The 26,330-nt window shown below is 36.2% G+C and overlaps 1 protein-coding gene across 2 annotated transcripts in view; it reads right to left on the bottom strand.

Moving 5' to 3' along the window:
* Positions 1-22,614, bottom strand: part of AADACL2 (arylacetamide deacetylase like 2) — a 44,760-nt gene extending 22,146 nt beyond the window's left edge. Inside the window, exons 1-4 of one of the 2 annotated variants that reach the window (XM_047876604.1) lie at positions 22,482-22,614; positions 13,084-13,193; positions 12,381-12,445; positions 8,038-8,260 (exon numbers count right to left, since the gene is read on the bottom strand). In XM_047876604.1, coding sequence (XP_047732560.1) covers positions 8,038-8,260; positions 12,381-12,383 — 226 coding nt within the window. In that variant the 5' untranslated portion in view covers positions 12,384-12,445; positions 13,084-13,193; positions 22,482-22,614. Of the gene's footprint in view, positions 1-8,037; positions 8,261-12,380; positions 12,521-13,083; positions 13,194-22,481 lie in introns of those variants that run through there. The other variant, XM_047876603.1, reaches the window with a different exon arrangement.
* Between the last annotated feature and the right edge of the window lie 3,716 nt (positions 22,615-26,330).

Raw genomic sequence — 26,330 nt, 5'->3', positions numbered from 1 at the left:
GACAGATCATCTATTCAAAAAATCAACAAGGAAACAATGGCTTTGAATGACACACTGGACCAGATGGACTTAACAGATATATTCAGAATATTTCATTCTAAAGCAGCAGAATGTACATTCTTCTCCAGTGCGCATGAAACCTTCTCCAGAATAGACCACATACTGGGACACAAATCAGCCCTAAGTAAGTACAAAAAGATCGAGATCATACCATGCATATTTTCAGACCACAACGCTATGAAACTCGAAATCAACCACAAGAAAAAATTTGGAAAGGTCACAAATACTTGGAGACTGAAGAACATCCTACCAAAAAGTGAATGGGCGAACCAAGCAGTTAAAGAGGAAATTAAAAAATATATGGAAGTCAATTAAAATGATAACACCACAACCCAAAACCTCTGGGATGCAGCAAAGGCGGTCATAAAAGTGAAGTATATAGTAATCCAGGCCTTACTAAAGAAGGAAGAAAGATCTCAGATAAACAACCTAACCTTATGCCTTAAGGAGCTGGAAAAAGAACAGCAAATAAAACCCAAAACCAGCAGAAGACAGGAAATAATAAAGATTAGAGCAGAAACTAATGCTATCAAAACCAAAAAAAAAAAAAAAACAGATGAAACCAGAAGCTAGTTCTTCGAAAGAATTACCAAAATTGATAAATCACTAGCCAGTCTGAACAAAAAGAAAAAGGAAAGGACCCAAATAAATAAAATCAAGGATGAAGGACGAGAGATCACAAACCAACACAGCAGAAATAAAAACAATAATAAGAGAATAGTATGAGCAATTTTATGCCAATAAAATGGGTAATCTGGAAGAAATGGACAAATTCCGAGAAACATATACACTACCAAAACTGAAACAGGAAGAAATGGAAAATTTGAACAGAGCCATTAGTAGTAAGGAAATCGAATTAGTAATCAAAAACCTGCCAAAAAACAAGAGTCCAGGGCCAGATGGCTTTCCAGGGGAATTCTACCAAACATTTAAGGAAGAGTTAACACCTATTCTCTTGAAGCTGTTCCAAAAAATAGAAATGGAAGGAAAACTTCCAAACTCTTTCTATGAAGACAGCATTACCTTGAATCCAAAACCAGACAGAGACCACACTAAAAAGGAGAACTATAGACCAATTCCCCTGATGAACAGTCCTCAACAAGATATTAGCCTACCAGATCCAACAATACACTAAAAAAATTATCCAGCACAACTAAGTTGGATTTATACCTGGGATGCAGGGCTGGTTCTGAAAAGCAGTTAACATGATTTATCACACCAATAAAAGAAAGGAAAGAACCATATGATCCTCTCAATAGATGCAGAGAAAGCATTTGACAAAATACACAAAGCTTTCTTGATAAAAACCCTCAAGAAAGTAGGGATGGAAAGAGCATACCTCGAGATCCTAAAAGCCATATATGAACGACCCAACGATAATATCATCCTTAATGGGGGAAAACTGACAGCTTTCCCCCTAAGGTTAGGAACAAGACAGGGATGTCGACTCTCGCCACTGTTATTCAACATAGTATTCAAAGCCTTAGCCTCTGAAATCAGACAACACAAAGAAATAAAAGGCATCCAAATCGGCCAGGAGGAGGTCAAACTTTCACTCTTCTAAGATGACATGATACTCTATATGGAAACCCAAAAGATTCCACCAAAAAACTGCTAGAACTGATTCATGAATTCAGCAAAGTTGCAGGATATAAAATCAACGCACAGAAATTGGTGCGGTGACTGGGTTGCACAGAATAGGTTGCATTCCTATTCACCAACAATGTAGCCACAGAAAGAGAAATGAAGGAATCGATCCCATTTACAATTGCACAAAAAAAACGATAAAATACCTAGAAATAAATCTAACCAAAGAGGTGAAAAATCTATACACTGAAAACTATAGAAAGCTTATGAAATAAATTGAAGAAGACACAAAAAAATGGAAAAAGATTCCATGCTCCTGGATAGGAAGAACAAATATTGTTAAAATGTCAATACTACCCAAGGCAATCTATATATTCAATGCAATCCCTATCAAAGTAACACCAGCATTCTTCAGAGAGCTAGAACAAATAATCCTAAAATTTGTATGGAGCCAGAAAATACCCTGAATAGCCAAAGCAATCTTGAAAAAAGAAACCAAAGCAGGAGGCATCACAATCCCAGACTTCAAGCTATACTGCAAAGCTGTAACCATCAATTAATATATATAGGTAATCATCAAGACAGTATGGTACTGGCACAGGAACAGACACTTAGATCAATGGAACAGAATAGAGAACCCAGTAATGGACCTACAAACATATGGCCAACTAATCTTTGACAAAGCAGGAAAGAATATCCAATGGAATAAAAGACAGTCTCTTCAGCAAATGGTGCTGGGAAAACTGGACAGAGACATGCAGACGAATGAACCTGGACCACTTCCTTCCATCATACACAAAAGTAAACTCAAAATGGATGAAAGACCTAAATGTAAGACAGGAAGCCATCAAAATCCTCGAGGCGAAAGCAGGCAAAAACCTCTTTGATCTTGGCCACAGCAACTTCTTACTCAACACGTCTCTGGAGGCAAGGGAAACAAAAGAGAAAATGAACTACTGGGACCTCATGAAAATAAAAACTTCTGCACAGTGAAGGAAGCTTTCGGCAAAACTAAAAGGCTACCAATAGAATGTGAGAAGATTTTTACAAACAATATATCAGATAAAGGGTTAGTATCCAAAATCTATAAGGAACTGATCAAACTCAACACCCAAAAAACAAATAATCCAGTGAAGAAATGGGCAAAAGACATGTACAGACACTTTTCAAAAGAAGACATCCAGTTCTGGGGTGCTTGGGTGGCTCAGTCAGTTAAAGCATCCAACTTGGCTCAGGTCAAGATCTCAGAGTCTGTGAGTTCAGGTCCCGCATCAGGCTCTGTGCTGACAGCTCAGAGTCTGGAGGCTGCTTCGGATTCTGTGTCTCCTTCTCTCTCTGCCCCTCCCCCATTTGCACTCTGTCTCTCTCTGTCTCTCAAAAATAAACATTAAAAAAATTAAAAAAAAAGACATCCAGATGGTTAACAGACACATGAGAAGATGCTCCACATCACTCATAATCAAGGAAATACAGATCAAAACCACAATGAGATACCACCTCACACCTGTCAGAATGACTAACATTAACAACTCCGTCAACAACAACTGTTGACGAGGATGCGAAGAAAAAGGATCTCTTTTGCACTGCTGGTGGGAATGCAAGCTGGTGCAGCCACTCTGGAAAACAGTATGGAGGTTTCTCAAAAGATTAAAAATAGAACTACCCTACAATCCAGTAATTCCACTACTAGGTATTTATCCAAGGGATACAGGTGTGCTGTTTTGAAGGGATACATGCACCCCAATGTTTATAGCAGTACTATCAACAAGAACCAAAGTATGGAAAGAGCCCAAATGACCGCCAATGAATGAATGGATAAAGAAGATGTGGTATATATATATATATATATACACACACACACACACACACACACACACACATACATACATACAATGGAGTATTACTCAGCAATCAAAAAGAATGAAGTCTTGCCATTTGCAACAACGTGGATGGAACTGGAAGGTATTATGCTAAGCAAAATTAGTCAGAGAAAGGCAAATATCATATGACTTCACTCATATGAGGACTTTAAGATACAAAACAGATGAACATAAGGGAAGGGAAACAAAAATAATATAAAAATAGGGAGGGGGACAGGGGCCCCCGGGTGGCTCAGTTGGTTAAGCATCCAAATTCGGCCAGATCATGATTTCACAGTTTGTGAGTTCGAGTCTCACGTCTGGCTCTGTGCTGACAGCTTGGAGCCTGGAGCCTGCCTCAGATTCTGTGTCTCCTTCTCTTTCTGCCCCTCCCCAACATGTGCTCTGTCTCTATCAAAAATAAATAAATGTAAAAAAAAATTAAAAAACAGGAAGGGGGACAAAACATAAGAGACTCTTAAATATGGAGAACAAATAAAGGGTTACTAGAGGGGTTGTGGGAGGGGGGATGGCCTAAATGGGTAAGGGGCATTAAGGAATCTACTCATGAAATCACTGTTGCACTATATGCTAACTCATTTGGATATAAAGTAAAAAAATGAAGTTAAAAATTAAAAAAAAAGAAATACTGTGAAAGCATTTCGACTAAGAATCCCTCTAGAACAACAACAACACAAGTTCCTTTCAGCAATTCAGTATATTTTTTCCAGAAGACATTTATCTGTTTAACCTTCATTATAAGGAATGTGCTTATTAGCTAGATGCTCAGTGGTGATCCCACTTCCTGGAGAGAGGCTAACCCAAACATGCAACACGATTCTAAAATAAAACAAGGATTGCTGCCAGCAGGTAAACACAAGCTGCAATGGACACATGGAAACATTACTAAAGTCTTTTAGAGCCAAGGAAAAGTACACACACACACACACACACACCACAAAATGATACTTTACTTGAATATAAAAGGGTGACCAAGAGTCTTCTTGCAGTAAGATGGGAAGAACATACTAGAAAAGCACAGGCAGAGATAGAAATAAGAATGTACAGGTCGGTGGGGAACTAAATATTAAGTTCAGTATGATTGAAACAAAATTATGAATGAGAGCATTGGCAAGTTAAAAATGTAAGAACCTGGAAATCTGAACACTATGCTAATGGATTTAAATTTATTAAGTGATAAAAGTGAAGTTTAGACAAAGAAATCATATAATCAGACTTGCATGTTAGAAAGATCCAGTATACTAAGTGTAGAAGATGAAATAAGGTTGAGCAGGGAAAGGCAGAGACATCAGGAAAGATTATCTGTAAAAGATGACGAAGTACTAAATTGTGTTAATGAAGTCAAAATGTTCAGAAGTACAATGAATGGGATATGGTAATTAGATGTAAGTGCTAAGGAACTATAATTAATTGATCATAAGTGCTATTTACTGAGAGCATTCAATGTTGCTTTAGATTGATAGTGGTTCTTTTGTTTGTTTCTTCTGAGGCCATTTGGACACAAGACAATAAATTATACTCGATCATGTGGAGCTTGAGATGTCTGTGGTTTGTCCAGTTGTAATGTCTAAGTGATAGGTGTATATGTGGAATCAGGACTCAGGAATAGTGTCAGAGAAGCAGATTCAGGACTGGATGTCAGCAGCATGTGGGTATTTGGAGAATATCAGGGATTGGAAAAGAGAGTATGTACAGTCAAATCCCAAAGATAGGGAGAGAATTCTGGGGGACAAGAATATTCATGAAGAGTAAGTATGGGAAACCTGTTATTTTGTTTGCTTGATTTGTTTTTAAATGAGAGAGGGAGGGAGATGAGAAAACAATGAATAACAGAGGAAATCTAGGAGATACTTTGTCATAGAAAGAAAAAGGAGCAGCAGTGAGAATGTCAAAGAAGAGACTAGTATTCATCAAATGCACTAGAGTAGAGAGATCGAGGAATTAATTAAAGGTGGGTAAAGAAGGAAATAGGGAAGGCCTAGAACATACAGTATATAGAAATTGGTCTGAGAAGGAAAGGGAAATCAAAGGGACTAATGAGACAGAGGAATTCATGGCCAAGTGGAAAAATATTTTTTCAAGATAAAAATGAGCATAACATGTTTTTCAAAGTTAAAAAGCAAAAAAAACAGAGTATTGGTGGAGATACACTGATGAAGTCAAATAAGAAGGAAAGAGATATATGATATGGAGCAAAGGGAGAAAGAGTGATTTTGTCTACAGATTTTGTCTGATATTCCTGTGAGAATATTAGAAAGAAGTGAGCCAAGGATGGATATGGTGCATAACAAACTTACAGAAGGGGGGATTGAGCCAAGGACACAGCGTTCGAAATGTGAGGGCATACAATCCTTCATACCCTCTTTCCTCTGAAATAGCAACAAGCTTGCTCTCTAGCTGAGTGGGAGGCACTGGGAGGCCTAGAGTCAAACAGGCCGTGAGTGACACACGAATGAGAGACAGAACTCAGATACATGGGACAGGATTTCTGAGCCACTGCAGGGCACAGGTCATTGATCTCCACAAGCAGTCAAGCATAGTGTAGTGCCCAGATCAGTATCATCAACAGCACCTGGAAATTAATTTGAAATGCAAATCATCGGTCCCCACCATTACTTATTGAATCACAAATTCTGTAGGCCAGGCCCAACAGTTTTTAAGTCTACTAGGTCATGCTGAGACACTAAAATTTGAGAAGCACTGTCTTAGGGCTTCATACATTACTAGAAGTACGACATGACTGTCCTTCCCTTCCTTGTCACAGTGTGTGCTTTAGAATACTTTCCAGAATCTTTTAAAATCTTTGAGAAAGAAAACAATCTTTATGAGGACTTCCTGAAGGACATTCAGAATACCTGCTTCCCTGGATGTTATAAAATTCACCTATGAATCACATCTTTCCAAGAGTCTTGATCTTTACTGCATCCTATTACCTCCTCCTAGAATTGCTTTGACTGGGCTGCCTGGGTGGCTCAGTCAGTTAAGTGTCCCACTCTTGATTTCAGCTCAGGTCATGATCTCATGGATCATGACTTTGAGCCTTATGTTGGGCTCTGTGCTCACAACTCAGAGCCTACCTGGGATTCTCTCTCTCCCTCTACCCCTACTGCATTCTCTCTCTTTCTCAAAATACATAAATTAAAAAAAAAAGCAGAATTGTTTTCACTAATTATTGTCTTGGAGGCAAGCTATCATCCTATACTTGTAAGGATGATCGTAAATTCAATAGTGACTATTGGGATGGTTTTCAGGAATCTACCAACCAACCAACCAAGGGACATGAACACAGGGACCAAGCCCCACCCACGAGTTTTGGTTAAAGTTGAATAGTGCCTCCTGAGCTGGAATTACAAGGACTCAATTTTTCCCAGCTTATCCTAACCAAAACCCAAACCCAAATCCCATCATCCTTCTTCAAGTGAGGACCTGTGGGGTCATCAAATGATTTTCAAGTGAGCCTGGCCAACTAAACTCTCTAACCTCTATTTAAATCACGTAAATAATTTTCTTTTGACAAGTCACTATGAAATTTTACTGACTATATATTATTTCTAATTTGTTAGTTGTCAGAAAGCTAGGAAGGAGAAATCTGGAAAGCCAAAATTTCAGTCTGTTTTGGCCTTTTGTATATTCATCTGAATGTTTGTGCCTCATCAATTTTCCATGCCAATTTTCTCTGTGACTAATCCTCATAACTTTTGTTTGGTGAAGTGTAGCTTCTTATATGCACATATTTTTATAAGGTTCTCACTATTTAGAACCCAATGAGGCTTAGAGAAAGGCAAAAGGTTAAAAAAAAAATCACTTCTTACCTGTTTATCTTTCCTCCATTCTCTTCATTTGTTTAATTAAATAGAATGGTGCCTCCTCCTGATATACCAGCACCATTCTATCAAAGAGTTTTCCAAAGCTTTCATGAAGGAAAATTTATTCATGTTTTTGGTTTGAATCTTCTACCTATTCCTCTTAAATCATAGCCAGAAATGAACGGGGAAATTAGACTTCATAAGAAGGAGTTTAATGAAACCTATGTCTATTTTGTGTTTTCCTTTAAAAGAATTGAGACTAGCTATCATTCTAAGCTTTACTAACTGTTAGCATTATTGTTATTGGTATTTACAAACTTGATCTTGTAGCAACCAACAACATGTGATTCTGATTTACTGTTTACAACATCCATATCACTTCAAAGTTTCTGCTCCTGAATATATTCTAATGTCACAGGAAAGAAGTTGTACTAATTGACTCCTTCATGTCTTATTTTCATTTGATATGAGATGATTCAATATGGAAGCTGAGAAGAAAGAGCTTATCAAAACCAAGCAAAACAAAAACAGAAATAATGGTCTGCCTATTTTTCTCCAAACATATGTCTATGTCTGTTCAATATCTAATATTTATAGCTATACTTATCCCTATTATACATATAAGTATGTATATTTATATTAAATATTTCTTATACCAAAAACATATTGCCAGTTATAGTTTTTTCCTTATGTGATAAACTTACTGAAACTTCCAAAGCAAAAACCACCACCATGAATATAGATGACAGCTGGTCTTCGGATTTCTGACTTTCTCTTTGGCAAGTACAAACGTACTGGAGTATCAACAAATTTTGTATCGGTCACTGTGACATTTTCATCTGAGAGTGGCTGTGTATAGTCCAGACTGAATATCATGGAAATTAAGTCCCCATGTTTCATAATACCTAAGTTTTCAAAACACATATCCTGTAAAAGCAAAACAAAATTGAACATTTTCATCTTATATTACACCAAATTTGTAATATTTATTTCCAAGTAATACTGTATAGACTTTATTCCATACTTTTTTGCCTTTGAAAATCTAAAGTATCCTGTATTTTATTAGTAACTGGGTCATTCAAAAGCTGTCAATTAACTGGAAGTTATTTTATAATTGTAAATTCTTACCTGGAAAATTTCCAGGTCTTATAACATCTTTTCTTTTCTTTTTGTTTTATAGGAATGTTGTCATATTTTTCTTCTTTATTGTTCATTTTATCTAATCCAAAATTTTAAAAGTTCTCTTATGCTCACACTAACAGTTATTTAATGCCCTGGTTATCTTTTTTTTTCTTTTTAATGCTTTTTATTTATTTATTTTAATCCAATTTAGTTAACATTCAGTGTAGTATTGGTTTCAGGAGTTGAACCCAGTGATTCATCACTTACATATAACACCCAGTGCTCAGCCCAACAAGTGCCCTCCTTAGTGCCCATCACCCATTTAACCCATACTCCCAATTACCTCCCCTCGAACAACCCCCAGTCTGTACTCTGTATTTAAGAGTCTCTTATGGTTTGTCTCCCTCTGTTCTTATTTTTCCTTTCCTTCCCCTATGTTCATCTGTTGCATTTGTTAAATTTCACATGAATGAAATCATATGGTATTTGTCTTTCTCTGCCTGACTTATTTTGCTTAGCAAAATATATTCTATCTCTATCCATATTGTTGCAAATACAAGATTTCATTCTTTTTCATCACTGAGTAGTATTCCAATTTGTGTGTGTGTGTGTGTGTGTGTGTGTGTGTGTGTATGGGTATGGGTATATGTATATATACACACACACATACCCATACACACATACATACACACCATATTTTCTTTATGCATTCATCAGTTGATGGACATTTGGGCCCTTTCATAATTTGTCTATTGTCACTATTGCTGCTATGAACACTGGAGTCCATATGCCCCATCAAATCAGTACTTTTGTATCCTTTGGATAAATGCCTAGTAGGGCAATTGCTGGATTGTAGGGTAGCTCTATTTTTAATTTTTTGAGGAACCTCCACACTGGTTTCCATAGTAGCTGCACCAGTTTGCATTCCCACCAACAGTGCAAAAGTCTTCGTCCTTCTCCGCCTTCTTGCCAACATCTGTTGTTTCCTTAGTTGTTAGTTTTAGCCATTCTGACAGGGGTGAGGTGGTATCTTATTGTGGTTTTGATTTGTATTTCCCTGATGATGAGTGATGTTGACCATCTTTTCATGTGTCTGTAAGCCATATGGATATCATCTTTGGAAAAGTCTTTGCCCATGTCTTCTGTCCATTTCTTCACTGGATTATTTGTTTTTTGGGTGTTGAGTTTGACACATTCTTTATAGGTATTTCATATTAACCCATTGTCTGATATGTTATTTCCAAATATCTTCTTCCATTCTGTAGTTTGCCTTTTAGTTTTGCTGATTGTTTCCTTCATTGTGCAGAAGCTTTTTATCTTGATGAGGTCCCAATAGTTTATTTTTGTTTTTGTTTAATGCCCTGTTTTCAACTTTAAATAGCTGTGTCCTAGCACCCAACCCCCATCTCTCAAATCCCATATTTGATAGCACTGAAAAAAAATATCTCCCTGTTATTTCTGATAACTTTTCTAGGAAATTCGTGACATGTCACTGGGCAGTTTACTCAAAAGAAAAAAACTTAAAAATACATGGTCAATAGTACATCAAACACATTCCTACAATTATTTCAGAGTATGGTATTACAGGGTCTTAGAGAATGTCTAATTCCTATACTTTAACAATGAGGAAGCATGCAGAAGCCCTAAGTTTCAGCCAGTAAAGGTCAAAGCCAAATCTGCACTCATTTTTCCAGACCAACCACTTATACCATCACTTACTGAGTATATGATCTGAAGCAAATTACGCTCTACCTCAATTTTTTTATCTATACATTTGTAATCATAATAATAACAACAAATCCCTCAGTGGGCTGTTGTATGATCTAAGTGAGTTAGGACTTCTAATGTACATAGAGGAGTGCCTACTACATGTACGTATTTAATGAATCTTGCCTTATTTAAGTATTCTTTACTACTAAAAATTCTTAAGTAATTTCATGCTAACTGAATATAATCAGGTAGAGTGTCCTTTAAGGCAAGATTTTGGGAAATGGGTAAATTAAGCTAATTTTTCATTTAGTGAAGCGAATTTTAAAAAGTGAATTGCTTTTTTTTCTCATTTCTCAGACATTTTATGTTTCTGAGCTGGTAAGTATTTTTGAATAACAAAAGTATCACGTTAGAGATTATTTTGTGCTGTTCTACCATACATTATCTGTAATTCTCAGAGCAATCCTCTAAAGTATTTATGATTAATATCCCCATTTTATAGGTTAAAAATGTACAAGGGAGGATTAAGGAAAGTTTAGAAGATCGGACATGCTTTCTTTTACCAAACTCAGCCTTCCAAGTTAACATATGACTCCATAGCAATTCATTTTATTTATCAAGATTACTTCCTCAAAAACTTTACTTTTCACTTCCATTTCCCATGATACGGTACTCTATTTTCTGGTATCTCAACTTTGAGTTACAAAATTCAGTACTGACAAGAATAATTTTTTTTTTTTGCGAACAGCCAAGGACTGTTAATTTTACTAGAATAATCTTGCAAGTAAATACATGGGTGCTCTTCTTAGTATCTTTGTAAAAATAAAGAACAATCCATATACAATGTGAAATCTATAAAGTGCATAATTGTGTTATAGATGGACAATGGTGGGAATAATTTGTAGCTGAAAAAGGAAAAGACTATGGAGTCGGCACTTGTTTCCCCACATCTTCTTTCATGTTACATTAAATCAAGGAGTAGGAGCATTGGAGAAAGAGGCAGTTATGCTTAAGGTCAGCCGCTAGAAGTGATCAGGGAGAGAAATAGCAGGACTAGGCAGATGCAGACAGGAGATGGTTGTGTTTTCACAGAACCACTGTCTGCTGTGCAAAGTACCATGGGACAGCCTCTCCTTATATCATAGATTGTTCTCTCTTCTCTAATCATTTGCTGCTGCTTTGTCTTCTCCTTTCAGCTTCTTACTGTTTCCGTCATCAAACGACCTTTCTGGGAGCCACTTGGTTTGGCAGAGAGAGTACAAGTTTTGGAATGAGGCATTTGTGCCTTCAAATTTTGAAGTGGTCGCTTTCTAGCTGCGTGAGCTCCTCTGAACTTCTTTTCCTCCTCTGTAAACTGGTCCAAATAGTCGGAAGGTAGTGGGGATTCAGAGAAGTACACATTACTGAAAACCTGTGTATTCTAAGAGCTGAAAAATGCTATCCTAACCATATCTCTCCCTTACCAAGAGCTGTTTTTGCTTGAATTCATAATCGACCCTGCATATTTCAAGTCAGACAATCTCTGAAATCTAGAAATTTTGATTAAAGATAAGCAATGGAGTGGCACCTGGGTGACTCAGTTGGTTCAGTGTATGACTTTAGCTCAGGTCATGATCTCACAGTTCATGGGTTCGAGCCCTGCATCGGGCTCTGTGCTGACAGCTCACAGTCTGTAGCCTGCTTTGGATTCTGTGTCTCCGTCTCTCTCTCCCCCTCCCCCACTCATGCTCTGTCTCTGTCTCTAAAACATGAATAAACCTTAAAAAATTTAAAAAAAGATAAACAGTGGAAACCAATGAAATACTGAGAGCCCTAAATTAACACCAAATAAGCACAAGTCTCAATAATGTTGATAAGTATCACTTATATATAAGTAAAATATAACTGGAAACTCAAATATGTTAAATATAACTCAAATGTAAGGTATCAAGTAAGCTTCAAAGCTTTCTTGTCAAGAATACCACTTATGCATATCACAGTATACACAAACTTTACATCTGCATACAAACTCCTTAGAAGCAAGAATTCTGTCCCACTCTGTTTGCACAGATGTAGATATAGCTAGTTTTATAACTTTAGTTAATTTTGTGTAATTAATTTTTTCTAACAAAGAAGCAATGGTTATTTCAAAACAGTAATTTCTAAAAAGTTCATAAGCACTGATTTTTAGTCAACAAGACATTCCAATATCCAGAATAAAAAATGTTAATCTTACCATAAATGTGCAGGTTTTAGCAACTGTAAATAAGCCTATTACTTTCCAGTATTCTTCAATGTTGCCTGGAATGGTGATATAAATGTAAGAAGCACAGAGAGCACAAAACAGACCCAAACAGAGAGCTTTGAGCCCCATAATATCCCTTTCTCCAGTTTCTTCACAGTGCTGAGAAAAAGAGATTCTGAGACAGATACTGCAAGACATTAGTTCAAGCCTTAATTATTATTAAGCAACTCCCACAGTGTTTCTTCACCCTGTGACACTGTCATCTTCCTAAAGCACGATAGGTGTGAGTCAGAGCCTAGATGAGAATTCTTAATAAGCCACAAAATCCAACTTTGTGATTGGTTGGTTGCAGCATTTTGTAAGAAGAGGTTTAAAAAAAAACTAGCTAATATTTCATCAAGATCCTGGCTCATGAAATTAGCATGGATTACTAACTCTGTTGCTTGTTGTGCTGGACCAAAATTTGAGCTAAAAGATAAGGGGTGTGGGGACTTTTCCACATGACATTATTCATCAAGTTGGAACTTTAATAGTCTGAAGTACAACAAGGCTCGGTATAAGTATCTCAGGAAACACTTTTTTAAGTGATTGTATAGTGACTTTATTCTAATGGTTAACTGGTAAATCTTTAAAATCAATCTACACCAAGTAGCCTAGTGTGGCAGGCAACCATGAGCGCAAATATTGGACTTACGCTTGCTGCAACCTAAGATAGCCTGAGAAGCTCCTGTCCATAAAGCTGATCATTTCAATGTTCTTTAGAGATGTAAGGCACTGGAGATTTTCTGTCTGATCTGTTAGGCCCTAGGAATTAAAAGAACAGTCATAAATCAATAAATCCACAATTCTCAAGCTCATTCCCAGAGATTGGGACTTAAAGAAAGTAAATTTTAGTGATAGAATTAAATTCAATCAGGAGTCTAATTTAAGTATATACTAGACCTCTTGAAAGCATAAGTATTAACTTCAAAGTCTCTCCTAAACTTTATTACTACAATTTTTATTTTTGTTCATTTACATTGCAGTTTCCCTGAATCCCCCAGTCATAATTTAGGATTATTATTTGTTTTTCAAACTACAACACTATAAAAAGTGCTTTCACTATTAATAATGCATTTAAACTGGAACTTTCCTGGAGAAACTGGTACTAACAGACCTACCCTAATTATGTAACTCTTTGATCACATTCAATTGCTAAATACATATTTTTAATAAATTAATGTATAAACAAGTTAAGTGATTAATTAATGCTTACGAATATTGGGAAGGGGGAAATCTCAAGTTCACCGACAACAATGAACTTTGAAAACTAAAATCAGGAGGGTTCATTGATGACAAAGACTGAGAGGAGAATAGAGTTAAAGTTAAGATAAAGTTTCTGCCTTCACATCACATGTCTCTCCTACTCCACCCCCACCCCATGCACATATGCATGCACACACACACACTCACAGAAGGGGATTGGGAAGAAACAATGTTATCAGGCTAAATATTTGCTGTACCTGTGTGAACATGAAGACCCTAATCAGAAGCAGTTAGGAGATATAATCAAAGCAACATATGCCAAGAAGTATGCAGAAGGTGTTTGGAATCTTTCAAAAGCCAGATATCATGTAGCTGATGTGGTTTTTTCTCATATTTTGAACAATGAGCAGAGGCATCTGATGTAATGACTGAATTACTTTGATCATGGCAGTTTGCCTAACACATAGTAAGCAATCAAGAAATATTACCTGTTATTGTCATGACATGGTTTTTTCTCATATTTGGAAAGATGAACAGAGGTATCTGACGTAATGACTGAATTACTTTGATCACACAGTTTGCCTAACACATAGTAAGCAATCAAGAAATATTACCTGTGTAATATTACTAGTATTATTTTATTATTGCTGACATCAAAGAAAAGAGGTAACTTAAGAATATGGGATCCTCCAAGAAGACCCAGATCTATGTAGTGAGGTTATAGCGGGACTTTAGATCTCTGACTGTAGTCAAATGTTAAAAGCATCTGAAGAGCTAGAGAGAGGGGTGAAGACAAGGAGAAAATGCCCCCCAAATTTATTTCACTTTGCAGTTCCTTAGATTCAGCCCTAGGTTTCTAAAGATCTCTAACTTTCACAATTTTGCAAGTCCCTTGGGTCACCATTGTTCAGTATGGAAGGAGAACATATCAGATGCACAACATGAAGAAGGAATAAAACTAATACCATCTCCTCCAAGATTCAATGGCTGTGGATCTTTTCCTACTTTAAAGAGCTGTCGGGGCGCCTGGGTGGCGCAGTCGGTTAAGCGTCCGACTTCAGCCAGGTCATGATCTCGCGGTCTGTGAGTTCAAGCCCCGCGTCAGGCTCTGGGCTGATGGCTCAGAGCCTGGAGCCTGTTTCCGATTCTGTGTCTCCCTCTTTCTGACCCTCCCCCATTCATGCTCTGTCTCTCTCTGTCCCAAAAATAAATAAACGTTGAAAAAAAAATTTAAAAAAAAAAAAAAAAAAAAAATAAAGAGCTGTCAACAGCATAGTACTAGGTCTGTCTTTAATCTTCATTTTATTTTACTCACTAAATGAAAGAAAGGTAGTGTTTTTTGCATACAATAGTTTCTTTTGGCATTTTTTGGCCTTTGGCTTGTGAGATTACAAAAACACCATGCACTCAGTTGACAGCAAAGTGTGCTTAGTTTCCCCACAGGTTTCCACCACACAATATTATAATCAGTCAACTAACATCTGTGGAGTATCATCTCAATTCTATGCAGATTGGACAATCTCAAACATCTTTATATTTTTCCCATTTCCTCCAAGATAAAATCCAAATTTTTCCGTAGCACATTGTATGTTTCTAGTCATCTTCACAGAGTCTCTCCTTTGATCCTACAATCCAGGTCAACTTCAACTACTGAAAGTTATCCTATAGCAACAAGCCGTATAAGCCCTCTGGAGCTTTTGTCGTATCTCTTTTCCTAGAAAAAGCTTCTCAAGTTCTCTCTGCTCATACCTGCTTATCAAACACTTTTCCTGCTTTGAATATTCAAGGCAGTCACTTCTATGATGCTTTTTGTGATCCCTGACAGATAGGATTGATCAATTTCCCTTTCTTTACACCCTCCTAAAGAAGTGTAGACTTTTGCCATAGTCCCAGTAACACTAAACTGAATTTACATAGTAGGCATGAATCTCTCTTAATGGTATGCACAAATATTTCTTTAAACCCTGTTATAGACTGAATGTTTCTGTTCCCCCAAAATTTACATGCTGAAAATTTAATGATCAAAGTGATTGTATTAGGAAGTGACCTCTGGGGAGCTGATTATGTCATGAAAGTAGATCCCTCATGAGTGGGATGGTGCCCTTATAAAAGAGACTTCAGACAGCTCCTTTGCCCCTTTTGCCAGTGAGGACACAACAAGGAGATGGCTGTCTGTGAACCAGGAAGCAGTTCCTCACCAAACAGCAAATCTGCTGAACCTTGATCTTGGGCTTTTCTGACTCCAGAATACTGAGAGATACATGTTTGTCTTTTAGCTACTCAGCCTACAGTTTGGTTTTGTTTGTTTTTTTATAGCAGACTAAGACAAACCACAAACAACATTAACATCAATGTATTATGCCAGTTAGGCATTACAAATAAAACATAAATAGGTCAGGGACAAGACAAGGATCCTGCTTCACCTCTATTACTTGACACTACACTGGAAGTTCTAGTTAGAGCTACCAGATAAGAAAAGAAAAGCCCATCCAAATTGGAAAGGAAGAGACAAAGCTATCTTGATTTGCAATTTACATGGTCTTTTTAAAAATGTTTATTTTGAGACTGAGAGAGAGCAAGCAATGGAGAGAAAGAAAGAGAGAGACAGAGGGAGAGAACCCAAAGCAGGACCCACACTGTCAGTGCAGAGCCTGATGTGGGGCTCAAACTCACAAACCGTGAGATCATGACCTGAGCTGAAATCAAGAGTGAGACACTCAACTGACTAAGCCACCCAGGCACTCCTGCAATTGACATGATCAGAGGTATAGAAAACCCAGTAAACCCACAAGAAAGATACCAGAGTTAATAAAATAATTCAGCAAAGTTGCAGAGTACTAGACCAACATGTAGCTGTTCACTAGCAATTACAAAGGAAGTTAGGAAAGTAATTCTGTTTACAATAGCAATGAAAAGACTTACATACTTAGGAATAACTCTAACCAAGGAGGTGAGAAGCTTGCATGTTGAAAACTATAAAACAGTGCTGAAAGAAACTTTAAAATACATTAAAAAAATAGAAAGACATAACATGCTCATGGATAGGTAGACTTAACATTGTTAAGATGTCAATACAACCCAAAGTAATCTATAGATTTAATGCAATTCCTATCAAAATTCCAACAGTCTTTTCCACCTAAGTGGAAAAGCCAATCTTTCAATTTGTATGGAATTGCATGGGGCTCCAAATAGACAAAACAATCTTGAAAAATAATAAAAGAGTTCCATACTTCCCATTTGGGGCCAGTGGAAGTTACTACTGAATCAGAAAATATCTGAAAGCAAGACACTCTACTTTTTAACACTTCATAAAAACTGAAGCAGGAACTCTTGATATTAGAAGAAAATATCTGAACTGTCTCTTTCTACAAGTTCAAAAAACCAAATTAAAAAAAATGGTGAAGAAGAAAAGTATCAAAGTCCAAGTCTCATACAAAATATACAACATAGACAAGAAAACTAAAATAGAAAAAACAGAAAGAAATAAACACAACTAACCATTTATATCAAGAAATGCAATGTGGAAAAGGAAAAAATTAAATATTAAAAAGAAAAGAAGGGGTCGTCTGGGTGGCTCAGTTAGTTAAGCATCCGACTCTTGATTTCAGCTCAGTTCATGATCTCAGGGTTTGTGAGATCAAGCCCCGTGTTGAGCTCTGTGCTGACAGTGTGGAGCTTGCTTGAGATTCTCTCTCTGCCTCTGTCTCTCACACTCTCTCCCGCTCTCTCGCTCTCTCTCAAGAAAAAAATAAATAAAATAAAACATTCTTTAAAAATAAAAGAGATAAATGATATTCAAGGGAAAGTGACAAATTTAAAAATAGGCAAATAAATGACAAGTTGGACAATTGCAGTTATTAAAAAAATTAAAACAAGAGAAAAATATTAAAAACTATAATTGAAGAAACTTTCCTAAAATTAAAACAAAACCTTGAAAATACATAATTAGAGACTGCTTTTGTGTATCTGAGAATATTGAACCAGAATAGCCAACAGCAAGATATATTCTTGTAAGTTACTATACTGAAAAGAACAAAGGAAAGAAATTATATCTTCAGGCAAAAAGTCATTTGGCTTATGAAGGAAATAATTAGACTATCATGAGAACTTAATTATCATTATTCATGTCAGGAGAAAATATAATACATATATAACATACTTAATAGAAATAATGTGACTAAATAATTTAATATCTGGAATTATTCAACATATAATAAATCAGTGTATTGTACCAAGAGTGTTTCGTAAGAAATCTAGTAGAGAATGAGCTTCATGTAATCAAAATTAATAGTGAGACAACCTAAATACTGCTTAACATTATTAAATATATTGTTATTGTAGAGTCAGTGTTCAATTATGGTTAAAAAGGGGCGGGTGTAGTAGTAAGGGCATTGTAGTCTAATAGCACCAAAAGGTGAAAGCAGATCAAGTAAGGAAGAAAAGAAAGAGCAGAGAGAAAAAAAATTTAACTGTTTTTAGTCATCAAAATTAGTGGTGGTGACGTTCATATTGTTATTCTAAGACCACTAAATTTGTAAGGTGAGTAAAAACAAGTAAGAAATTGTGGGACAGGGGTGTCTGGATGGCTCAGTTGGTTAGGCACCAGACTCCTGATTTCCATTCAGGTCATGATATCACAGTTCGAGAGTTCAACCCCTATGTGGGGCTTTGTGCTGACAGCGCTGAGCTTGCTTGGGATTCTCTCTCTCCCTAACTCTGCCCCTTCTCCGCTAAAACTCCTTTTCTCTCTCTCTCAAAATAAACATTAAAAAAAATTGTGGGATGCCTTTATTCTCTCATATATATGTTTCCCCAAGTGCCTAGATTCTTGGGTTGTCAGTGTGCAAAAAAAGGGAAGTGATACTAAAGAGATCAAGTAAAAACCCTATGGTCTTGAATTTGAGATGGAAATAACAAACTGCAATTACTATCAAGGATATCAAGAATTATTTTTTCTTTTAAAATAGGTATTCGTAAAAATTCCTAGTTTTGCCCGCTGAATAACCCTACTGCTCAGATTGTGGTATTGAAATATCACCACCATTAAAATAAATCAAATATTAAAGGAAAACCAGGGATCTGGGATTAATGGCTAATCCAAGATCTCTTTCATAAAATGTGTAAAATGAGCCTGGAAAATATTGGCATATCAGGTTGCAAAGAATATCATACCAAGAGTCATATCAAGAGGACTGCAAGGAGCTTCCACTGGCCCAAAAAGGGAATACTGAACTACTTTAACACGAAATTAATCAACATGGGGCACCTGGATGGCTCAGTCAGTTGAGTGTCCAACTCTTGATTTTGGCTCAGGTCATAATCACATCACTTGTGGGGTCAAGCCCCACAAGGGATTCTCTCTCTCCTTGTCTCTCTGCCCCGCCCCTGTTCCCTTGCATTCTCTCAAATAAAATAAACAAAAAATGCTTTAAAAAAAGAGAAATTAACCAATAAAATAGGCTTTAATTCTCAAATGTGTACTGATATGTTATTTTTTAATTAATCGGTTGATTACATCCTGAAGATAACAGGGAATAAATTCGTTATCTTGAAAAGAGGAAATGAATACAAGGAAATAAATACTAAAAATGAAGGTAACCATCTTGCATAATACTTTCAAGGTAATGTATAAAAGAAATAATCAAATTAAAATATCATTTTGCAATCTCCACTGAATTAATAAATCTGTATTTTCAGCCTCGATGGCTTTTAACCTAACATGTAGTGACAAATACGTGTTTCCTGATGAAATAAAGCCCCATCAGATATATTCTTGCTAAACAGATTGAACCTAAGTCTGGTCAAACTTCTGGATTCCAACTGATAATTCCCAGGAAACACAGAAGACAGAGGAACATGGTAAACTGCCAAGAAGTGTGCAGTCAGCAAAATCTAGACTGTAGGAAACCGTACAGCCTGAGATTCTTCCACAGATAAATTAGAAATAAAGTGTACTTGTAGGAGAGCCCAGTGGCCAAAGGAAAAAAAAAAGTATGAACCGTACTTGGAGATTGATTCAGAACACTGCCATGTTTCAAGTTGTGAAAGAATAAACTAGAGTTTCTAGGGATTCATACTTGGGTGATAATATTATATAGAAATGCAGTGAAGCTATAACTAAAATTCAGAACAGTGGTTCCATTTGGAAAGAGGGGAGAGTAGTGATTTAATTGTGACACAAGGATGGGCACATGGGTAACTTGGCAAAGTTGCATTTCTTAACCAGAATGGCGGTCGATACGGGTCTTCACAGTATCCTAATTCATTAACTATATACTTGTTTAATGTGGTTTATCATATCTGTTTGATTTTACAGTAAAAAGTGTTTTGAAATAAACATAGTCTAACAACATATAAAAAAAATTAACTCCATAACCTAATATAAGACATAAAACTATTCAACTAGAAGAAAACATGGGGAAATTGGATTTGGCCATGATTTCTTGGATATAACACCATAAGCACAGTCAGTGAAGCAAAATAGACAAAAATTAAACTAAAATTTTTCAGGGAATCAAAGGAGTCAATCAACAGAGTGAAGAGTGGGGGTGCCCTGGAGGCTCAGTTATGCATCCAACTCTTGGTTTCAGCTCAGGTCGTGATGTCATGGTTCATGAATTCAAGCCCCATGCTGGGCGCTGTGATGACAGTGCAGAACCTGCTTGAGATTCTTTCTCTCTTTTCTCTCTGCCCCTGCTCTGCTTGTTCTCTCTCTCTCTCTCTCTGTCTCTGTCTCTAAGTAAATAAATAAACTTAAAACAAAAGCAGAGTGAAAAGAAAACCAGTGGAATGGGAGAAAATATTTTCAAATCATATATCTGATAAGAGGTTAATATCTAGAATATATAGACAACTTCTACCACCAACAACAAAAACAAACAACATCCTTAAAAACTGGGCAAAAAACTTGAATAAACAGTCCTCCAAATATGATATACAGATGGCCAAAAAGCACACAAAAATATGTTCAACATCTCTATTCATAAGACAAATGCCAATGAAAACCACAGTGTGATATCACCTTATAGCATTAGTATGGCTATTATTCAGAAAAACAAAACATAACATGTGGGTGTGAGGATATGGAGAAATGGAATACTTGTGCACCGGGTTACATTAATGTAAATGTAAGATGGTGCAGTCATGTGGAAAACGGTATGAAGATTACTCATAAATTAAAAGTAGAATTATCATGTGATCCAGCAATCGCACTTCTGAGTGAGATGAAAGAGAATGAAAAGCAGAATCTCAAAGAGATATTTGCACACCCATGTTCACTGCAGCATTATTCCCCATAACCAAAAGGCGGAAGCAACCCAAATGTCCAACAACAGATAACTGGATAATGAAAATATGGCATATACATATATTAGAATACTACGCAGCTTTTAAAAAGAAGGAAATCATGTCATGTGCTACAACATGAATGAAACTTGAGGACATTATGCCAAGCAAGAGTCAGCCAGTCACAAAAGAACAAATAGTGTCAGATTTTACTCATATGAAGTATCCAAGACAGTCAACATGATAGAAACAGAAAGTAAAAAGCTATTGCCAAGGCCTCTGGGCAGGAAAGAGGGGAATCAGTGTTCAGTTGGTGAAGAATTTCAGTGATGCAAGATAAAAAAAGTTGTAGTGATCTGTTGTAAAACAACGTGAAGATATTTAACACTACTACTGAACTGTACACTTAAAAATGGTTAACGTGATAAATTCACTGTGATGGGCTTTTTTAAGCCCACATTTTAAAAAATGGGCAGTAATTCTCATGACTAGAACCATAATAAGAGTTGCTTTAATATAGCGTAAAAATAGAATAAACATAGTCTGATAGCATTCTTAAATCTCCATATATTGGTCACAGAAATCAAATCTAAAATATAGTATGCAAAAATATTGGCATTCAACATATTACAAAACATATTTCAAGAAACATATGGTCTAGTTGGCAGCTGGTGTAGCTACATTGCTCGAGGCAAGAATCATTTCTTGCCTATAGACAAAGAAACTATAGATAGATAGATAGATAAAGAAACTATAGATAGATAGATAAAGAAACTATAGATAAAGAAACTCACCAAATAGTGACAAAAAATTTTTATGCACCTAGATGACAGATCAATTCCATACTCTAGTAAACTAGCCTCAAAATAGGGACGGAAAAAACATAAAACTCAAAAAGAAACTGAAAAATTCACTGCATTAATGAGAGAATTTTAATACCTCTTTCCTATCATTAAGAGATCAAGTAGATAAAAGTTTTAGGAAAGATGTGGAAGATTTATACAGCACATTAACAAGCTCAAACTCATGGTATAAGTGGACTGTTTCAACCAACAATTAAAGATTAATATTCTTTAGAAATGCATATGAACGTATACACAAATTGATCACATGTTATGCAATAACCCTAATCTCAAGAAGTTTTGTAGGACTGTAACATACTGACCATACTGATAAGACTGACAGGTCTTATCACAATTAGGTTAAAAACTAAAAAAAAAAAATCTCTAAACAACTAAATATCAAAAAAAGACTCAATTGAAATAGAAAATACTAAGAAAAAAATAGACATTAACAAGTATAGAAAGCCATTTAACAACAGGAGAAAATCTATGCTAAATTCTAAAAAAAAAAAAATCTTAAAATTTATGAGTTATGCATCCATGACAAATTCTCCATTTTTCCTAGCTCTCACCAATAAATGAAAGATCAGCTGTATAGAGACATAGTGTATGCATATGAATGTATGTACATGTGCGTTTGTACACACTCTTTTCTCTTTATTTCAGTGGTGAATTCTACTGAGAAAGGGTCACAAAAACCTATCATAGAGCAGTTAAATACCTCTTAAGAAGTGAATGGAAAGCTGCATATGTGCTTCTCTGGTGTTTGAGGAGGGTAAGAGGTAGCATCTTCCTGGCACAAGGAAAGCCTCAGGCATGTAGAAGATGTTGGTTTGGTGGCCTCATTATATACAGCTAAAGCCACGGAGACAGACAGACCTGGAGACAAAGACAGGCTTTGTAAGACAAATGTGGGAATTTGAGCTCTATCCTGAAGGAACTGGGGAAACGCTCCATGCTGTAGAGGGTGATCATATGTTCCTCTCACCTGAGGTCATCACCTTCACAATTACCTTGGTTTACACAATACATTATTTGGACATCCATCTATAAAGGTATTTAAAGAAAACACAAGTCTGACCTGGTATAGTTAGGCTGAGAGGGGAAAGGTACTGGAAAAAACACCCAAACACCCACAGAAGATCAGATAACTCCGAATTGTGTGTGATGCAAACACCTGCAGAGAGGACAGCGATCTTCCTCCTGTTGCTTCATAAGGCAGAAATTCACAAACTAAATCCCTGGAGTCATGACCTTTAACTTGGAACTGTAACACCAGGCCTGAATATTTCAGCAAGGAGGAGAAACAATACAAGCTAAAGCCCGATGAGAGAAAAACTCTCTAAAGGCCTGGTCTTTAAAGGAAGCCCTTTAGATTTCTTTCCAAGTCAGCACGAGTGTACATAAACTTTACTGAAACCGAAAGCCTGATTTATGGCCCACCAAATGTATGTTGTATACCTGGTTTGTAAATGAGCAGCCTGAAAGAAAATCATGTTGTCTTTAAGATAGTCATCAATGCTTCTAGTCCCTGCATTCCTTGATGTTAAAACTCATGATTCCTGTCTATATGTTAATCTAAATCTTTTGAACTTTCACAAAATGTACAAATATTCATTCTCTGTAAAAACTGTTCATTCTCTGGAACACTTTCTTCCCTGTGAGAGCCTGTTTAACAGGTAGCAATGGAAAACACTACCTGGTTCCTTTCACAGGACAAGTGAGACATATTGCTTACTCCTAAAATTTCTTTTAATATTTTTAATTATTCTTGAATTATTATTCATATCTTTAGTATTTTTACAACTTATTTTTATTTATCATATAATATGGTGTTCCACTTTATTTTCCTCAAGTTTTTATTTGAATTCAAGTTAGTTAACATATACCTGTCGTATTGGTTTCAGGAGTAGAATTTAGTGGCTCATCACCTACATATAGTACCCAGTGCTCACAACTGCCCTCCTTAAAGCCCATCACACATTTACCCCATTCCCTCACCCACTTCCCCTAAGGCAACCCTCAGTTTGTTCTCTATAAGTTAAGAGTCTCTTTTGGTTTGCCTCCCCATTTTTATCTTGTTTAATTTCCTTCCCTTCCCCTATGTTCATCTGTTTTGTTTCTTAAATTCACATGAGTGAAATCATAGGCTGTTTTTCTTTCTCTGACTGATTTATTTTGCTTAGCATAATACATTCCCACTCTATCCACATCATTGCAAATTGCAATATTTCAATCTTTCTGATAGCTGAATATCTCATTGTATATGTATATACCACATTTTCTTTATTCATTCATCAGTCAATGGACATTTGGGCTCTTTCCATAATCTGGCTGTTGTTGATAGTGCTGCTATAAACATTGGGGTACATGTGCTACCTCGAATTTTTGTATCCTCTGGATAAATACCTACTAGTGTAATTGCTGGGTCATTGGATAGTTCTGTTTTTTAACTTTTTGAGGAACCTCCATACTGTTTTCCACCAGTTTGCATTCCCACCAGCAGTGTAAGACGATTCCCTTATTTGTTTATCCTCGCCAATATCTGTTTTTTCCTGAGTTGTTAATTTTCACCATTCTGACAGGTGTGAGGTGATATCTCATTTTGGTTCTGATTTGTATTTCCCTGATGATGAATGATGTAAGCATTTCTTATTTGAGCATTTTTTCATGTATATGTTAGCCATTTGTATGTCTTCTTTGAAGAAATATCTGTTCATGTCTTCTGCCCATTTCTTAACTCGATTATTATATATATTTTTTGGATGTTGAGTTTGATAAGTTCTTTATAGATTTTGGACACTAGACCTTTATCTGATATGTCACTTGTAAATATCTTCTCTCATTCCATAGGTTGCCTTGTAGTTTTGTGGATTGTTTCTTTCATTGTGCAGAAGCTTTTTATCTCAATGAAGTACCAATAGTTCAATTTTGCTTTTGTGTCCCTTGCCTTCAGTGATGTGTCTAGTAAGAAGTTGCTCTGGCTGAGGTCAAAGTTTGTTGCTTGTGTTCTCCTCTAAGATTTTGATGGTTTCCTGTCTCACATTTAGGCCTTTTATCCATTTTGAATTTATTTTTGTGCATAAGAAAGTTGTCCAGGTTCATTCTTCTGTATGTGGCTGTCCAGTTTTCCCAACACCATTTGTTGAAGAGACTGTCTTTTTTACATTGGATATTCTTTCCTTGTTTGTCAAAGATTTGTTGATGATAAAGTTGTGGATCCATTTCTGGGTTCTCTATTCTGTTCCACTGATCTATTTGTTTTGTGCCAGTACCATACCCTCTTGATGATTACAGTTTTGTAATACAGTTTGAAATCTAGAATTGTGATGCCTCCACTTTGCTTTTCTTGTTCAACATTACTTTGGATATTTGGGGTATTTTTTGATTACATACAAGTTTTAGAATGTTTCTTCTAGCTCTGCGAAAGATGCCAATGTTATTATGATAACATGAAATATGTAGATTGTTTTGGGTAGAACAGACATTTTAACAGTACTTGCTCTTCCAATCCATGAACATGGAAGGTTTTCCATTTGTGTCTACAATTTATTTCATTAGTGTTGTATAGTTTTCAGAGTACAGATCTTTTACTTCTTTGGTTAGGTTGATTCCTAGGTATCTTATGGTTTTTGGTGCAATTGTAAATGGGATTGATTCCTTGATTTCTCTTTTTGCTGCTTCTTTGTTGGTGTATAGAAATGCAACCAATTTCTGTACATTGATATTATATTCTGTGACTTTCTTGAATTCACGTATCAGTTCTAGAAATTTTATGGTGAAGTCTTTCAGGTTTTCTACATAAAGTATAGTAACATCCATGAAGTGTGAAAGTTTGACTTCCTCCTTGCCAAGTTGGATGCCTTTTATTTCTTTTTATTATCTGATATCTCAGGCTAGGACTTCTAGTACCAAGCTGAACAACTTCTAGTACCAAGCTGACAGTGGTCAGAGTGGACAACCCTGTTGTGTTCTTGACCTTAGGGGAAAAGCTCTCAGTTTTTCTCCATTGAGGATGATATTAGCTATGGGCCTTTTGCATATGGCCTTTATGATATTGAGGTAAGTTCCATTTATCCCTACTTTCTTGAGGGTTTTTATTAAGAAAGGATACTGTGTTTTGTCAAATGCTTTTTCTGTAACTACTGAGAAGATCACATGGTTCTTATACTTTCTTTTATTAATGTGGTGTATCACATTCTCCATTAGCATGATAAATGGCTATTTCCTCATTTCCAATATGAAGGTGTCTAAAATGAGTCTCTTGTAAGAAGTATATCAATAAGTCTTGTTTTTTATCCATTATGATACCCTATGTGTATCATGTGTATTGGAGGATTTAGTCCATTTACATTCAGAGTAATTATTGATATGAATTTAGTACCATCGTGCTACCCAGAAAGTCACTATTCCTGTACATTGTCTCTGTTGCTACTAGTCTTTGTTGCCTTTGTCGCTCTTCCCCAAGTGTCGCCTTCAATAATTCTTGCAGAGCTGGTTTACTGTTTACAAACTCCGTTAGTTTTTCCTTGTGTTGAGAACTCTCTCTCTCCTTCCTTGCTAGATAAAG

Source organism: Prionailurus viverrinus, chromosome C2 (genome assembly GCF_022837055.1).
Source record: "Prionailurus viverrinus isolate Anna chromosome C2, UM_Priviv_1.0, whole genome shotgun sequence".
Classification (NCBI taxonomy): Eukaryota; Metazoa; Chordata; class Mammalia; order Carnivora; family Felidae; genus Prionailurus; species Prionailurus viverrinus.
The sequence above is the reverse complement of the archived record's forward strand: the minus strand, read 5'-3'. Positions and strand labels throughout refer to the sequence as shown.